The 18774-nt window shown below is 34.2% G+C and overlaps 2 protein-coding genes across 5 annotated transcripts; one reads left to right on the top strand and one right to left on the bottom strand.

Annotated features, from left to right (window-relative positions):
• Window positions 1–517: 517 nt before the first annotated feature.
• Window positions 518–4294, bottom strand: LOC131949011 (uncharacterized). The gene is made up of 3 exons (XM_059310762.1): window positions 4195–4294; window positions 2702–2966; window positions 518–1698 (listed from the first exon to the last, which is right to left on the bottom strand). Exons 2-3 carry the CDS (start codon window positions 2919–2921, stop codon window positions 1097–1099), a joined length of 822 nt encoding a protein of 273 aa, XP_059166745.1. The 5' UTR covers window positions 2922–2966; window positions 4195–4294; the 3' UTR covers window positions 518–1096.
• Window positions 4295–6089: 1795 nt separating this feature from the next.
• On the top strand, window positions 6090–17281 carry LOC131949012 (uncharacterized). Of its 4 annotated transcripts, none has more exons than XM_059310763.1 (14): window positions 6090–6299; window positions 7400–7530; window positions 8783–8902; window positions 9280–9402; window positions 10524–10627; window positions 10834–10883; window positions 10974–11194; window positions 12200–12257; window positions 12641–12808; window positions 13642–13740; window positions 15158–15360; window positions 15496–15658; window positions 16292–16477; window positions 16663–17281. In XM_059310763.1, exons 1-14 carry the CDS (start codon window positions 6272–6274, stop codon window positions 16689–16691), a joined length of 1683 nt encoding a protein of 560 aa, XP_059166746.1. In that variant the 5' UTR covers window positions 6090–6271; the 3' UTR covers window positions 16692–17281. The 4 variants fall into 4 exon arrangements, with proteins under 4 accessions (XP_059166746.1, XP_059166748.1, XP_059166747.1 ...); XM_059310765.1 differs by having other exon boundaries at window positions 11025–11194; XM_059310764.1 differs by having other exon boundaries at window positions 8786–8902.
• Window positions 17282–18774: the final 1493 nt, after the last annotated feature.

Below are 18774 nucleotides of genomic sequence, written 5' to 3' on the forward strand. Positions count from 1 at the left end.
ATATAAATTCCATTTCGTTTGGGGGGGGGGTAGACTTTCTTCCCCGATGAGATAGCTGGAAGAAACTCTGCTTACCCGTCTCAAACAATTTGAACCAGGTGTTACCCACATGCTTTAAACTAAAAATTAAACGATCTCGTCCCAGTTCAAAGCACCCCCCCCCCCTTGCCCCAAGCACACATTTCAGTGTCGGACTAGGTAATCGTTATTAAAGATGACGTGTTAGTCATTTATTAATCGACGATCTTTTTGAATGAAGACTGTTGTCCACATTTTAGTAACTTTATCATAACCCACCATAATTGTGCCAACAGATGCGGCTGTCAATACTTACTTACCCCTCTACCTTTCTGACACAACTGAATTCACAACAAACTACGTTGAGTTTTATTATCATACAGACTATTCCATCAAATATTAACCAACATAACATAACAATAACATTATTGCAACAAAAAAACAGAAATTAAACGCATGAAGTTTAAGAAAAACAAAATAATTTTCAATATGTTTTTTTTTTCATCAACGCATAGTCAAGACATGCCCATACATTCTCGTTGGCTTACACAAGACATATGACACACAATTGTCGAATAAGTTGACCTGTATGCGATGACACACAATCGTCTAATTAGCGGACCTGTATGTCATGTCATCTTCTAGTCACGTGGTAAGAGAACACCCATGTCCAGGTGACCTCGCCAATGGTGACGGGAGACCAAACGAGATAACGAGGTAAATATCTGGCTAGCGTGCTAGACAAGTTGGGCAGCTTGTTTTGTTTTGGTACTAGCTAGTTGACTCATGGTTTTTGTTTTCGTTTGTATTTGTAATTGTGTTAGCGTTATGTTTGCGTTTTGTTGGTTTGGTTGGTTGTGGTTTGGGTGGACAATGCCGGGTTTATGATGATTACTAAGCACACAGGTAATGGTCTTTAACAGAAAGGTTTTTCACAGAAGCCAGAGCAGGGTTTGGCCGGGACGGCTAGTATATATATATATATATATATATATATATATATATATATATATATATATATATATATATATATATATATATATATATATATATATATATATATATATATGCACATATATTACATATCTAGAAGCAAATATAAGCTGTAAACGCAGATTATGAATGAGGTCATCATTATAGCAAGAAACAATTTCTCCAAACAAGTACACCGCGTAGTGTTGATGGCATTGTTGTATGGTGTACTGATGTTGCCAATGTTGCATGGTGCACTAAAGATTTCATTATTGTATGGTGTACTGACACCATTAATGAATGGTGTACTGACACCATTAATGAATGGTGTAGTGCCACCATTATTGAATGGTGAGCTGACGTTGCCAGTGTTGGATGGTGACCCTACGGTGGCATGGTTTGATGGAGATGGGTTGTTGGAATAATCAGACGGAGACGGGATGTTGTCGTGGTTAGATGGCGTGCTAGAGTTTGTGAAGCTGTCGCGCCTGTCGACCGCTATCTTAACGCTGTAGGGTTTACGGAGGTGGAAGTCCATACTGTTTTGTGTTAACACTGTTTTCATGCTGATTTCCTGGATAGTACCACTTCCCTTCAAGGTTGCGTTCATTTCTTTTTGTACAGTTTTGATTTGTTTAGAAAGCTTTTTCATGGAATTTTCCATCTTCGTCATTCGTTTATCCAGAGATGCCAGCTTCTTCCGTGCCGCTGCAATGTGTATAACAATATTACATGTGTGAGAGTATGGGCGGTTTTATACTTGACGTAGACGTACATGTACTCGTAAACTTAAATTTAGACGCACACGCAAGCTCATTAACATTCACATGCTGCAATCAGAGTTTCTTCCAGGCATCTCTTCGGGGGGGGGGGGGGGGGGGGGGGGGAGCGAAGCCCCCCCGAAATTTTTTTACCGCCCCCCCCCCCCCCCCCGAACGAAATGAAATTTATATAATTTTATAGAAAATTTTATAGAAAATATATACTTTTAACAGTGCCCCCCCTCCCGAAGAAAGTCTACCGCCCCCCCCCCCCCCCCGAAAATTTCAAGTGCTCCCCCGGAGAAAAAAGTCTGGAAGAAACACTGGCTGCCAGTGGCGTAGGCAGGGGGGGAGGTTAGGGGGTCATAACCCCCCCATAGACCCCTCGGTATATATAAAAAGTATGAGGGGGGGGTGCAAATCGAAAGTTTGAGGGGGGGGGGGTGCAAATCGAAAGTTTGACCCCGGGTAAAAATAGGAACCCCCCCCCCCCTTGAGACGATCCTGGCTACGCCACTGCTGGCTGCAATGTGGATAACAATACTAAATGTGTGAGAGTATGGTCGGTTTTATACTTGACGTACACGTACATGTACTCGTTAATTTAAATGTAGACGCACACGCAAGCTCTCGCATTCACATTCAGATTCACATTCACACTAACACTCCACTCATGCTCACACTGACACTAACACTCACTCATACTAACAAACACTAACACTCACTCACACTCACACTAACAAACACTAACACTCACATTAACACTCACTCACACTCGCTCACACTAACTAACACTAACACTCACATTAACACTAACACTAACACACTAACACGCACACAGTTACACTCTCACTCATACTCACAACGCCACTCACCTACACACTCACACACACACACACACAACACCACTCCTACTTACAGATACACTAAACGCCTGTCTTCACACTTACCTGTAAATAGTTTTTTCGGTTTGGCCTGATGTTCTTCTTGAGGGTCCGGACTTTCTTCAACATCTTCTTGAGTCTCGGGATTTGCTTTTCTATTTCTCAGAGCTTCAAGATTATCTTCTGCGTCTTCCAGTCTTTCGTGGTTGCTTTGTGGTTCTTCATCTTCTTGCTGATAGTCACTGTCTATGTCTTGCATTAACCCATCCGTGTCCAGAAAAGCCATCTCCGTCAAGTTTTTCGTCCAACGCTGACAACAGTCTCTGTGTAGCTGCAATGGGTATAACGTTTGAAAAGTATACTTTATTATTAGTTATATATGTTATGTACACATGCACGCAATCATACCCGTGCACAAGTACATCTACACATATACACGTAAATACGCATATACATACGTAGACGTCTGTATGCACATATGTACAAACACGTACACATTCGCATAAACTATAAACGATGGTACATATGTCATATGAAGTAGCATGTGCACAGAGAGACGGGTAAAATCACGATATAGCGTCGGAAATTATTGGGTAATGTTCGTTGAGTTTCGGTAACATTCGTTACTGTAAACCATACTTTATTTGACCGGTGAAAGAAAAATAAAGTCAAGTGCATTAAATTAATGTTTTAACTTAATTTAATGTTTAACTGACAAAAAATTAGCAACAATTAGTAAATCTAAATATTATTAATATTATTAGTCGAGTGTAGTAATTAATGTTTTTTTTAAGAAACAGAAAAAACCTGCAGAAGATTTGCAACAACCAGCTCTAGTTCTGTTAGTAAATAAGACGATTAGATTTACTAAAGTTAAAAGTAGTAAGAATAACTAGAATAATGTTTAGTAGCAGCAATAATTGGCACATACACTTAAAATAATTAGAAATACAAAATAATTAGCAAAACAGTATTTAAAATGCAACTAAAATCAATCCTTGCACATTTTTAAACATTATGTACGAAAAATAATATGGCGGCAAATAAATTATGGTTTACAGTATTTCCGGTGGTTTCCGGAACGGCTCGACAGACTACGCCATGGTTTTACTGTTTTTTACTGCTGTACAGTTCCGGAATAATAACCGACGCTATATCGTGATTTTACCGAGAGACGGACCCCCCCCCTTCCAACTAAGAGTTTGACGTCATTTATGGACTGTGCCAAAGCCATAGAACGAATATAATATGGACATGTAGGTATGATTTACTAAAATCTATCAACTACTAAACACTGACTTTTAGCTCTCTGATGTTGAGTTCAGTCTAGCGTATCAGCCACATTACAACAAAGGCCTACTTGTCTTTCTATGTGATAACACGGCTACAAATGAACCCGGAAGTTGACAAAAAACAAACGCCATTAAGATAGTGGAATACTGTTACAACTCACAACAAAATAATGAAGTGACGAACGAATATATAACATGACCGTTCTTAAAATTTATTAAAGTTATGCTAAGCGTAAGAACAAGACTGTTATTTAAAACAACACTTACTTTAAAGGAAATACGTGCAACTGAAGAAAAAGAAAAGCAAATATGGACTTAAAATTTGGTTTGGTACTCGAAAAACAACAGCTGCTTTGCCTGTTACGTCATCACATTCATTACGCGTACTTGGTGCGCTTTTCCCCCGATTCATTCCATTCGCAGAAACAATCTATTTATAGACAACTTATGAGTACAAACAAACTAGCTATCCTGAACGTGTTGCGGCGGTCCTAGGTGCTTTGACCACAGGTGCTTTTACCATAGGGGGTTTGACCACAGCGGAGCTTTGACCATAGGGGGTTTGACCATAGGGGGTTTGACCACAGCGGGGCTTTGACCACAGGGGGGATTTGACCATAGGGGGTTTGACCATAGGGGCTTTGACCATAGGGGGTTTACCACAGCGGGGCTTTGACCACAGAGGGGGGTTAACCATACTATATAGATTTTAAAATAGATATTATAAAGTGTTATTTCGTTTAAATGTGTGATACATCATACGATTTTATACATGTTTCCTGGGAGTCCATTAATAGAAATTAACGTACTAAAGAAAAGTTAAGAACGATATTTTAGTCTCCACATAAAGGCTGGTGCTTCGCCTCATAGAATTTATTTATTTTAAATATAAATGGAACATAAATAATGCGACATATAACAAGTTTCACAAATAAATAATGTGGATGTACTTGAAAATACATAAATAGAAATGATAACAAAGGATAAAAAAACATGCCAACAGTGTAGTCAAAGAAGTAATAATTGTATGGTTTAGATGACGTGTATTTATATAATAAAAATGATGAATTAACATATTATTTAAAATAAATCATTACAATATATGGACTGCGCTTATTATCTAACGCCAGCATAGGACAAACCACCTGTGATCAAAGACCCTACATGGAAACTAGTCATCGATATTGCTTCGTTGAGGAGGAGATACGACTTAAAGCTGCGGACACACATTCATCCATCCATTCATCCATCCAGAAATGACGGGTTAAAAAACGCAATTCTCCAGAATGGAAATTGCGCTAAAAACACCTGTGTTTAAAGCTGGACACAGCGCATGAGATAAAACACACGTTGACAAACCACCTGTGACCAAAGACCCTATGGTCAAACCCCCTATGGTCAAAGCTCCGTTATGGTCAAAGCCCCGCTGTGGTCAAACCCCTTATGGTCAAACCCCCTATGATCAAAGCTCCGCTGTGGTCAAACCCCCTATGGTCAAATCTAGATCTAGGGTCTATATGACTTAAGCCTTTTGATGAGTTTGTGTAGTGAGGAACGTTCTCGTAATTTGATTTTCTAAATGACAAAATTATGAAAACTTGCCAATTTTGTACACCGGCATATCATGCCGCTTATCAGTGGCGTAGCGAGGTCGGGTGTCACCCGGTGCGGCACTTAATGGTGTCACCCCCCAGAGGCATAGAGACCCTTCCCAGGGACAAACGTTCAAATTTTCGATTTGCACCCCCCTCAAACTTTCGATTTGCACCCCCCCCCTCAAGTTTTCGATTTGCACCCCCCCCCTCAAACATTCAATTTGCACCCCCCCCCTCGAGTTTTTCTCTATATATTTTGCTATTTTTTACCTTGGTGTCACCCCCCTAAATGGTGTCACCCGGTGCGGTCCGCACCCCCGCCCCCCCCCCCCCTCGCTCCGCCCATGCCGCTTATAATTATAGTCTGTGGCTTGTAGTTGTAGTGTATGGGTGGAACTTCATGACATTTTATTGAGCTTAGCACCACAGACTACAATCGCGCAATCACATAGATAATTTGCATGACAATGTGTGTATTGGGCCTAGGCTTAGAGAGAAAATCTTTTTTTTTTAAAACTCGTACGTAAAAGTGTTACCAAAGCATCAAAAGCATCACCGGAAAAGAAACGAAACGAAATTGTTTTGCCTAATCACATAACTATTATAACGGCTGCAGTAACATCAATATTAGAATCTACAATAAATGTGTACAGTAAACAAACCAAAGTGAAAAGTAGATTCTAGATCTAATCTAGAATCTAGATCTAGACTAGATCTCTTATTCCTGTCATTAAGATTTTTAAAAAAAAATGACTTCCTTTGCACAAGTGGAAAGCGGTATGTCTGAAAACTTTTATGATAATCACTTCAATAAAAGACTCGTTTAAGTATTTATTATTTATTTATTTAGGAGGTTTTTAACTCTGTCAGTGTTCCCTGAATTCTTCTGAACTATTCCAACTTCTCCTAAATTTTATGAAAAGGCCTAACTTACTTGATTTTACTTTATTTTTGGTTTTGCTAACGTCCTAATGATAGTCATTGAATGAGTTGATCATAAGACATAAAATGTGTCTTCTGTGGATATTGCTAAAGTACACTGAACTTCACCAGCCAATGAATGGGAGGGGGGGGGGGGGGAGTTTCTTGATGAATCCTGTTGTCCTACATAACATGCATAGGTATATCCAAAATACTCCATCCGATTCATAAGATAGATATCTAGATTCCCTAGTAGAACAAGACCTCAGCCAATCAATGTGCTTGTTACATTGAGTTAAATATATAATATAATATAAGCTCAAAACATTAATAACAGTCATGTGCTTGTTGCATAGAGTTAAATTTATAAGCTAAAAAACAATCTCATTATGTAGGCCTATACATACTAGTTTTATAATTAGGTTGTCTTACAAATGTTTAAAGTAATTTTTCATTTTATAAAACATACTCTAATGCTTAGAAACTATAGGCCTATCTATTAATTTTAAATACAACACAACATTGCATGCCCAATCCCTCTCTTCCCACCACACACACGCATCTCCCACCCTCACATTTACCACATCACTCACATGTACTGTACATAAGCTGATTTCATTTTCAAATAAAAAACTATTTTTATAGTATATAGATATCATCATAATATATGCATGCTCCTTTAATCCTTAAATTAAAGTTACAATAGTTATTGAATAGGAGGGTATATCCAATCAATTTAGGTTATGCTAATGCCATTTACGTTGTTGAAAATTGTAAATAAATATCTTAATATCTTTCCATTTAATTGAAATTTTCAAAAACTAAAATATAGGGCCATTCACTTTAATTTATTATATTATACAACTAGAATATATTTACTTGTTGATTGTTAGTTCACAACAAAAAGTGATGCAGTATAATTTTATTTTAAAATTTTCCAACTATCTTTTTTCCAGCTCTTGTCAAGCAAGTATTCTGGCGTATTAGATCTGCTGAAAGTGATGAACAGTTTCAGATGCCTTTTGGCAAATTTTTAGCTCCCTTAATTTTAAAGTTGAATAGCTCAGATGAAGCAGTCAGATCCAAGGTATTCTCATTATTAATAAGATTGTTGTGTTTCTAACTTTCTTTTGGAATAAGTGGAATCAAAATATGCTATTGAGACGTCAATCTGTATCATATAATTCAACTAAATGATCTTAGAAGTACAGATGAGACTTGTTTCATTGTGAAAATAATTTGTCATATCAAAATCAGAAATACAAGTATTTTTTCACTTTAAATTTAAAGAATGTATACAATTTCTTTAGATTTTTAGCTATTAAATTTCAAAACAACACAATTCTTAAGATATTTTTTTCCCCAAAATATGAAGTTATGAAGTGTAGTAAAATTATTTTCATCTGAAATTATAGTTGGCTGGTTTTATTTTTAAAAATTGTTGTTCCACTTAGGTACTTAAGCTTCTTGCTCACATTAAAATTAGACTAAAAAGCAAGAGTCAAGTAGAAAATGAAGTTAATTTTTTGGAGGATTAAGTTCTTTTTTTTTTAAGATCTATTTTAAATGCTAGTGATATTCTATTTATTTTTATTTCCACTAAAGATGTATTTCAGGAGCATTGTGGGTCCACTGTCATGATTGTTTCATCAATAAAGAGCTTCCTATTAAATTTGCTTTTTAGAAAAAATATTTCTTTAGGCATTTATGGTCAATAAAGACTGTATACCATAATAGAAAATAACTTTTCTATAAGTCTTTTTAACTGCTTGAACTGATCCCAAAAAGCTAGCATTTTTTTCTAAATTTTCAATCTCATTCTTATAAAACAGTCAACCACTCTCTGCTTTGTAGTTTTGTGTTTCCTGTTAGAGTATTATGTTTACCTTGGTTATTGCTCAGTACAGACACAGGAAGTAGCTCAACTTGTCTTAGGATTTCTTTAGCTACTTATTAAAAGACTTATTTTTTCTTTACATTTATCAAATGAGCTGTATTGAGATTTTTTTATGTTGAAAGTAATGCAACAACAAAAAAGTAAAATTCTTCATTAACTATCACTCCCAGAAGAGAAGTTAGAAATTGCTTGTTAACCAAATAAAACTACACACAAATAACCAGCAGTACATACATTGTGAATTTGTTGGATAAAACTGTTTGTTTGTTGGATAAGACTAACAATGTCTTTAAAAGTAAATTTTAATTATTTGCAGGAGATTTTTAGAAAGTAAAGGATGGTGACTTAAAATTTTGTAAATTTAGTTAAAATATTAGACATAATTTAGTGCACTAGTTCTTTTTAAAAAATGTAATAATATTGCACATACAAATCTTATCAGCAGGATGTTAAACTGAGAAGTCTGGTCTTTGTTGCTGTAGGCAAAATTACAAGATGTTCATCTAATAAGTTGACCAAAGATATTCAAGCGCTACAAATTTTCTTTGATTACATGTGCCAGGCAAGAATATATTACTTTAGTATAACTTTATTTTTAACAATTAGGCCATTATATTCAATATGAGTTCTTTTATTTTCAAGAACTGTTTGGTTTCCTAAATCACTTTTCAAATCTGATTTACATATTTAGTATGTTTAAAATTGTGATTTACCTACATCACTTTTTATATGATTAAAATGATTGACTATTTTTAGAAAATAAATATACTTGAAAATATACTTCATGTTAGATCTTTTATCCACCTTGTGTTTATTTAAAGTAAAATACAAAACTCTGCTGTTGTTAACATTATCACTAAAAAAAATATATAAACCACTCCAGTTTCTTTAGTCTCATGTTTATGTTTTTAATAAGCCATTTTCTCTTTTAAATGACAGGAAGAGGGAGACACACAATTGGCAGTACAAGAAGCTTTGTCCTTGATGTCCCAGGCTTACTGTAATCTGGATGATACCAACAGACAACTTTTAGAAGCTTTACTGCTTCACAATGTTGACAAGGTATTTTTAGTTGAGCTGTAGTTATGCTGATGTAGTTTTTTATATTCTTTTGTTTTGATATTAAGGGCTGAAATGCCAGATCATGTTACTAGAGATGTATATTTTCATATTTTGGTACATGCTATTTTTATTAAGATTTTCTGCTGATTATTTTGATTTACAGAATTTTTACTTATTGTAAATTGTAGTAATATTTTTTTGTGTGTGTCACAGACTGTATTATTATGTATCTTTATTATATTGTGTTTTGCATGAATGAAGAGTACCTGGCTAGCGGAAGGACTGTCTGAGCTATCGTCATGTGTTTTTTCATGTTTTTGGGTGAGATCGCTCATGTACGTAAGGGGAGAGAATGGACCGTATAAAAGGGAGAAAAAAAGGTGAACGGGTGTTGTGTGCTAGGACTTGGGACTTGAACTGTGGCAGTGAATGTAAGATGTCTCCATGACTTGGAGTCGTGACTGTGACTGTACTTGTTGAGTATCTTCTAATATGGATTTACCATGAATAACTATGGATTTATCATTCTCACTGTATATAGTGTAAATAAAGTCATCATTTGAAGTTGCCACTATTGCTTGTATTCCTGTGTGAAAACTAACCCACAACAACAAAGAATTCATGTTGTTACAGTGTGCATCAGTTTCTAATTTGGCACATAATTTTGCTCATCATAGTAATGACTGTTTGCCAATGGTGTTTAATTAGACTGTTGTTTAAAGCAAAAAATGTACCAATGCATATCAGATTTGATATTTTAACATGTTAAGTCCCACAATTTAGTAAATCTCTGTTAGTAAAGCAAAACAAGATTAGTCTTTTGTCTTTAATAAGAATAATAGAATATGAACACAATATTTCTGATGTATAATAGAAGCTTGTACAATATCCAGTAGCTCTGTAGTCCCTTATATTTTCTACTTACTGCAGGTTGTGCATATCTAAGTGATCTTTCAGTGGCTATTAATATACTGCTCTGATCCTTGACCAGACCTAATACTGCTCCAATATATAATCCTTGCCCAATCTCTTATCATGACTCTAATGATATAGGAAGAAAAAAAAATGTTACTTTGTTGAAGTGAGTCCCTTTCTTTATTTCTAATGCTTTATCTGTCCAGGATGAGCCTCAAGTGCTAGTGGTGACCATTCAGCATGGAGTTACTGTATTTTCTAGTGACCACATTCCATCAAGAAGCATCCTTAAGCTGGGGGCAGGAGACTTGTAAGTTTCAAATGTAGGCTACATCACACCAATCTTTTACCTAGTGGTATAGCTACATTTTAATCTTCACTGTCTAATGCTTTTAGATTTATATACACTTAATACACCCAGACCTATTCTTGTGACCAGAGCATGTTTACTAAGTTATTATTGGTTAAAACCTAAACATATCCTGCAAATAATATCTTTACTTTTTTCTATTACAGAATTTCAGGCAATCCAAGCATAGCTAAGGAAAAATGTGTAACAACCATTGGTAAAGTATTTTTAAATGAAGCTACAAGTTTGTTTTTCTTCTATCGCTTATGTAGCAAAATTTCAAATTAATTTTTCCAATGTTTTACAGCCACACTTCTTACTGATGAAAACTTATCTAAAACATCCTTTGCCTGCTTAGCACTGGGAGAAAATGGACGAAAAGGTCCACTGCCATTGTTGCCAGGAAGTGAGCAGTTTCCAGAGACGGAAGTGAAACATGAAGTGGATTTTAAGGATCAGGACATCACCAAAACATGGCTGGTCCGCAACCTGGTAGCCATGTTCAAAACCAGTAATGGGTCCAGCAAGGTCAGTTTCTTTTAGGGAGTGTTTATTGAATATAGGCTACTATCCACGAAAATGTCGATCTGCGGAAAAATGACAATTATTTTTCCAAGCAGAAAATTTCAGATATTTTCCGGCAGAAAAAATATCTGCAATGGAAAAAGCAATCATCTCTTGAGTTTTGCTGATTTTTTGCTTGGAATTAACACTTTTTAAATCAATTTCAATATTTTATCGATTTCAAGCCATTTCAGCTCAAATCGGCATCATGTCATTCTGAGTAATTTCTAGGGAGATCAATTTAGATCTAAATTAAGTACATTTGATTATTGAACTGACAACTTAATTTTCATTTTTTGATGGGCACACCAAAAATGAACCGGATCTATAGTGATTACGTACGCAAACGGAAATACTTGATAAATATAGCCATAGGCTATAGTTTACTATACCATTTACAATATAGAATCTAGAGGCCTAGCCTAATTAAGAGTTTTTCAGGAAAAAAAAGGGTTATTCATGCGCCAGCTAATTTTTTTTACTTAAGTCTTTCTAACAGAGCATACAACTTCTAGGTTAATTTTACATGGTTGGTAGTGGACCGTGAATTCTTGAAAAAGCATTGAATTCAGAAAAAAAACTCAACGCTTTGAAAAAGCCTTGAATTCCAGCCGCAAATGGATTAAACCGTGAATTGTATCATAAAACCTTGAAAACCATGCGTAAACCAACATTCACTTAAATTCCAATAAAAAAAGTAATTTTTTTTCTGCCCTAGTTCTGCCTATAGCTTTCTATTTCCAACCCGCTCTTTCACTGGGAACTCAACCTGACCCTATTACAGTTTAAAAATATAAATGTTTATTTAAAGGATATATATATATGTATATATATATATATATATATATATATATATATATATATATATATATATATATATATATATATATATATATATATATATATATACATATATATATATATGTGTGTGTGTGTGTGTATCTGTATATTTATAAAATACTTTTGCAGATGTTGTCTTCTGTTCTAAAGACATTTATATTCCTGACACTACTCTGTGCAACAAATGGTAATTTCTTTTGAAAATATTTTTTTTAAGGCTAATCATCTAATTTGATAATGAAATCCAAACATAGGAGGTATGTGTAATAATTCTCACGTAAAAGCAAATGAAGCAAAAAGGTGTTTGCTGTTCTTTTTTTATATTCACAAATCAAAACAATGTATTATTAAAAAACAGCTTTTTTTCCTTTTATTTTTGTGAGAATTATTTTCCATTTTTTTAATCACCCGCTCTGAATCAAGTTTAAACTGTATAGGCTAGGACTACAAATATTTGCTTTAAAATCTGTCTAGTATAAATATATAATAGGCCAAACTAGATAAATACAAAACCAGTCTATTACACCTTTATAGTATACAGCTGAACATGTGTGTACGTCTTATCTCTAGGTTTGGAAAGATTTGAACTGGTAGATTGTATTGATTATCCAGGAGGCAGAACTGTGTGTAAAATAAAACAACAGGAAACTACACAAACTACTACACAAACTACTACACAAACCCATTACAACAAGATAATATTCTTCCTTGTGGTTATTGCCATAGCTGTCATATCTGGTAAGGTGCACTATCATTTAATTAATGTTAAGCTTATTGGATTTAATCAGATTGTAGTTGTTATATTTTAGAGGAGCAGATACTGAACTATCATTTCTATAATGTTTGCTGGTATTCTGTTGTTTATTCTTAAGGGAAATATTACTTTGGTTGCTTATTAAAGGGGGCTTAGGTGACTAGGTGCTAGTTACAAACACCATTTTACAACCACCCAAGGGATTAGCCTGTGGCCAGATGTTTGTACCAGTGGCCTGATGTCTTGTTCTTGTGGCCAAATGTTTGTACCAGTAGCCTGATGCCTTGTTCTTGTGGCCAGATGTTTGTACCAGTGGCCTGATGTTTTGTTCTTGTGGCCAAATGTTTGTACCCATGGCCTGATGTCTTGTTCTTGTGGCCAGATGTTTGTACCAGTGGCCTGATGTTTTGTTCTTGTGGCCAAATGTTTGTACCAGTGGCCATATGTCTTGTTCCTGTGGCCAGTTGTTGTACCCATGGCCTGATGTCTTGTTCTTGTGGCCAGATGTTTGTACCAGTGGCCTGATGCCTTGTTCTTGTGGCCAAATGTTTGTACCAGTGGCCATATGTCTTGTTCCTGTGGCCAGTTGTTGTACCCATGGCCTGATGTCTTGTTCCTGTGGCCAGATGTTTGTACCCATGGCCTAATGTCTTGTTCTTGTGGCCAGATGTTTGTACCAGTGGCCTGATGTCTTGTTCTTGTGGCCAAATGTTTGTACCAGTGGCCATATGTCTTGTTCCTGTGGCCAGATGTTTGTATCAGTGGCCTGATGCCTTGTTCCTTTATTTGACCAAAACATTGTTTAATCCATATAAAGGATATTGCCTATGGAAGCGCACTGTCCAGTTTCGAAGGGAAATTGGAGCAAGATTTGTTAATGGCAGAGGCATAAGGCATTTGGGAATTGCTGATATAGGTAAAGTTCTTTAAACTAATCTCTGCACATTTGGGTGAATCCTATTAATTAAAAGAAAGCAGTTAACTTTAGTATTAGGAACGGCTGCCTACTTGTACGGTTTTGCCCGTATCTTTATGATTTTGAAACCCAGGTTACGGAATTATGATTATGCCGCAAAGGTTTTGCTTTCAGTAGAGATCAAAATAGACTTAGCGATGAAATTTGTTGTTTCTTGTGGCAAAACTTAATGTTACCGGTCTGAGTTTTAGTTTTAATCTATATTTAGCTAGTTAAAATTTCAGCTGTGTTATTTCAAGCATCTTCTGTATCAGTCCCCCTCCCTTCACGTAATGTCATGTTGGGTGGTAGTTGTAGGGTCTATGTTGTGAAGTTTATTGGCCCCGTGAATGGTCTGTGGTCTTGCCTTGATCATTGGTTTCTGGTTTCACATGGAAAATATCTCTATTAAAATTAAAACTATATCTAGATCTACTCTTTATTTTTCAGGAAGTTTAAATCATCAAATAATAAATTATGAGAGCGTAGGTTTATATTTATTTTAAAAAATTTCTGGGTGTGGGTAAAATGCGAAGCATAGCTGGGGTGGAATTATGGGTAAAAATAGTTTTTTTACTAAACAACTAGATCTAGGCCCATCTAGATCAATCATGGATCATTTTTTTAAAATAACCTTTTCTTCCAGATATTACCTAGATAAAATGTCGATTTTCAATTTCTTTCAACAAATATGCTAATTCTAAACATCATAACCCGCCGTGTCATCGGCCTCTCTTGTTTTCTCATGAGCGGTAAAAATATCCTGACACGGTTGAGCGGTCACTGAGTTCACATCGGTTTAGATATCGGTAGTGAAGGCCCATAGCATACGTCAGACTACTCATAGCAAGAACAGTTGCTACTTTAGATTTTCCATTGTCGCCTTACACGCTGAATTTTGCTCTGTTTTTTTTTAAATTAGTCAATTTCTTTGAAATAAAAAGCATGCATACCGTAACCTCACAGAGTGCCATCATCACGCTTATAAGTTTTGTGATAATATAAAATTGGTCTTATTTAAATTGTATTAAAAATGTAAAGAAATACTGAAAGTTACGGACAGTATCCTATTATTACGGAAAATCTATGCTCTCCTTAAGGAAATAATTTTTTTTTTGGGTAGGCAGCCTAGAGTCCTATACTTTGTTGCAGGATGACGCACTATTTTAAGATGATCGTGTATATTTAGAAGCAGTGAACTTGTTTACTAGTAGAAAGTGAGACATGGTCTTTTAAACTTAAATATTTGTAAGACGACTGTATATTTTTAAAAATTGTCTGGATAAGTCAGGAATATGTTTTCACATCAATTATAATTTTGTTTTTAATTTACTAATGTTTATAATGAATTTTTCTATTTACAAACTTTTTTATGTAGATGCAGATGCTCTTTTCATCATTGAATCATCAAAAAGCATTCCCTGTGTTCACTACAACAAAATTCTACGTCTAACCTCTCTAATAGTTTTCAAATTTCCTACCCGGGAATCACAATTAAGAACTTCCTCAATAATCTTTAGTTCTGAAACTCATTTAATGTCAGCATTCAACGGAGATTTGACAAGAGATGAAGCAGTTTCTGTAAGAAAAATATATTTTTAAATTATGAATTATTAAAGATAAATCTGCTGCTATTATTGGTTGTGAATAGATGTATAGAAAATGGTGCATCTATAATTTATAAATGTGATATTATTTGATAATCTCAATCCACAGGACATTTTACAATTCAATCATCTCCAACAAGGTTCACAAACTGATAGAGCCCTTCAGTTTATAATCAATGAGGACTTGTTTTCTGAGGAGAAAGGGGCAAGGCGAAATTCAGTAAAAATCATGTTCTTGATCACCTATTTGCTGCCTGACCCTCTCACCTCATGTAAGCTTCTTGTGTCTATTGGTCTCTTATTACAGCATTGTCATTTGTATTTGGTTCAGATTCAATTATTTTTAAAACCATGTAAAAAATTGTTTTGCAGCAAAAGTTTTAGGTCCCTATAACTAACTGACTAACTTTTTAAAAGTGCTATATTTTTTCTAAAATCATAACAGTAAAACATTGAAATGCTATATTATATTATGAAGTGTGATACCTCATATATTTGCCTGAAAATTTTTGAAATGAAAAAATTAGTTTTTCTCCTGTAAAATATAGATTTATGGAGTTAGTTGGTTATCAAAGAAAACAATCGTTTCTATTCAGTGGCGTAGCCAGGATCGTCTCATGGGGGGGGTTTCCAATTTTTACCCGGGGACAAACTTTCGATTTGCACCCCCCCCCCCTCAAACTTTCGATTTGCACCCCCCCCCCTCAAACTTTCGATTTGCACCCCCCTCATACTTTTTATATATATACCGAGGGGTTATGACCCCCCCTAACCCCCCCCCTGCATACGCCACTGTTTCTATTTTGCTGTAAGTAATATTAAGTATTATTAAGTAATAATGTTTAAAATATGAAATATAGTGAATGGCTGAGAATTTTAAAACTGTGTTTTTTGTTTCGATTTAGGTAAAAGAATTGCAGCTACCATTCGTAGTCAGAGAATAAACATTATCTGTGTTGGAATTGGTGAACAGGTCAATCTTCTTGGAGAGCTCACAGAAATAGCTGGAAGTGACAAGAATGTTTTTATTTCTAGAACCTTTGATACCTTGCCTTATCTGGATGATGAAATACTGGCCAGAGTCTATGCCCGTAAGATAACATTTATGTGATTTCTACTTTAGTTATTTTATTTTGGTTTTTTGGGGTGTCAAATAGACCCCTTTCTGCCTAATAGCAAACTTATTTGCATCACATTCCTTAAAAAAATTTACATTCAGTTTAATTTCATTTTGAAACGAAAGGGTAACTAGTTTTTTTTTTTTTTATACTTGCAGTGTGTCTAGAAGGAAAAAACGCCAACTAGTGGATTAAAGGTGACGGAAAGGACCAGTTCTAAAGAAGTCGTTTGGATTTATAGATATGTATTTTGTTACATATTTTTTTTTAAAACATCAGTGGTTGATAATCTAGCTGAGGAAATTCCCATCTAACCTGACTAGTAACCAGGTGTTTGTACCATTGATCTCTAATTTAGGCATAATTTAGTATATAATATAAGATGCATTGCTGATGTTGATAACTGATCCACCCAGACTCTTGCAAGCAGCAGTTTGGTGTAGAAAAGTTGTTAAGTTGTACATGGCAAACCATTTTGTTGCTTTACCAACATTTAAAGTATTTGGTGCTTATCTTTGTTAGTTTCAATGTATTCAGAGCTATGATAAATATTAAACATATGATAGATGTTTAAATCATGTGAACATTTTGCTTTTGTAAATCGAAGTTCTCTATCAGGAACTGTAACATGTGTACATTTGTACAGGAAATAACAATTTTCGCATAGATCTGCACCATGTTTACATTCCTACTGGACTGAAATTTGTTTGCATTCTTACAGGAATTTTAAAACTTTCCTATTTTTTAAACTTTCAGAATAAATTTCAAAGTATCAATTTTTAATGTTATAGTTTTGATATCACAAACATAAAACTGAAAATATAGGCTGTTAAATTTCAAAACATCATTTTTCTATTTAAAAACACAATACTTGATATAAAAAAGAAAGATATTGTTTATTTTAAAAGATCATCATTAAATAAGTAATATTAAAATAACATAAAATGAGATTTCTAAATACATTCAAAATTTTGTAAAACAAATTAACCCATACTTATGTTTATTACAGGATTTCTAGGGTTCATTTGTTAATGGAGTTTTAAAAAACAACTATAGAAAGATTATTAAATTTTGTTTAAGAGTAAAAAATAAGTGTTATTAAGTGCTGTTTCGATAATATGTAAACATCAAAGAAAAAAGAATAAAATATATTTAGCAAAACAAATGTCAAATCATTAAATTAATTTATTTTCAATTACAATTATGTATTTGTTTTGAAATGTTTTGTGATATATAGGCATACATAAAATGTGGATGTAAACATCAAAGAAAAAGAATAAAATATATTCAACAAAACAAATTTCAAATCAATAAATTAATTTATTTTCAAATACAATTATGTTTTTTTTTGTAATGTTTTGTAATGTATAGGCATACATAAAATGTGGATGACTTTTGAAAATTTCTAAATCAACACATAATACCTGCTTAAAAGTTTCCTACAAATAAAAAAAAATATTTATATTTTTTTTTACTTTTTAAAAACTAATTAGAATAAATTAAAAGATGCTTTTAAGCTTCGTAACAATTTTGCCATGCACCTTTTATTGATCCAGAAAATCATTTTCAAAAAACTTTTGAAAGAAAATAAAACATCATTGTTAATCAAAATAACATGGCAAAATTGACTTGTGGCAGACATTTTTAATTATTAGATTCTAATTTGTAAATAAAAATTTTTATCCTGAGAATGCAGTTTACTTTCAGCATTGTCTTGTAGTTGATAAAAATATGGAGTTTATGATGAAAATTATTTTGACTATTATAAGTAAAACTTAATTTCCTCACCAATCAAACAATCTTTCAGTGTAATTCCCAAATCTACTTAAAATTATATCAAGAAATGAGTAAACAAAAGGAAGTTTCATAGACAGACTCCCTGCATCAGCTGTTAGCTGAGAACTCACTTTGATGTCCAATCAGTTCGCCTTGGACCTAGTCCATAATTTGAGGATCCTGTAGGTTTTTTGTTAGCTCCAACAGCTGGGAGTGGCACCCCCTTTTTCCAACGTTACCCTTATGCAGCACCTGAAAATTTAATTTGTAAACATTTTTTACAATGTATGTAATGATAATATATAAAAATTAAAATGTATGGTTAGGAAAACTTTTCTTTAAACCATTAATAGCCAAAAAGTATTTTTTAAAATACAAGATTTACATAAACATTGTTTCAGTATTTACATAACATTCTCACATCTTTTGCTTATACTCTATATTTGAGAAATACAATTTGAATTTAATTTGTGAGGTTTTTTTTTATAATCTTA

Source organism: Physella acuta, unplaced genomic scaffold, assembly GCF_028476545.2.
Source record: "Physella acuta isolate Inbredline_101_S28 unplaced genomic scaffold, ASM2847654v3 ptg000669l, whole genome shotgun sequence".
Taxonomy (NCBI): Eukaryota; Metazoa; Mollusca; class Gastropoda; family Physidae; genus Physella; species Physella acuta.

What these genes read in the sequence shown, in the direction of transcription:
- LOC131949011 (XM_059310762.1), bottom strand. Translation starts at nt 2,921, where the DNA reads ATGGCTTTTCTGGACACGGATGGGTTAATGCAAGACATAGACAGTGAC. An exon ending in ACCGAAAAAACTATTTACAG is followed by an intron (nt 1,699 to 2,701) that starts GTAAGTGTGAAG and finishes TACACATTGCAG; the next exon opens with CGGCACGGAAGAAGCTGGCA.
- LOC131949012 (XM_059310763.1), top strand. Translation starts at nt 6,272, where the DNA reads ATGACTTCCTTTGCACAAGTGGAAAGCG. An exon ending in TCTTTGATTACATGTGCCAG is followed by an intron (nt 8,903 to 9,279) that starts GCAAGAATATAT and finishes TTTAAATGACAG; the next exon opens with GAAGAGGGAGACACACAATT. An exon ending in ACTGGCCAGAGTCTATGCCC is followed by an intron (nt 16,478 to 16,662) that starts GTAAGATAACAT and finishes TTATACTTGCAG; the next exon opens with TGTGTCTAGAAGGAAAAAAC.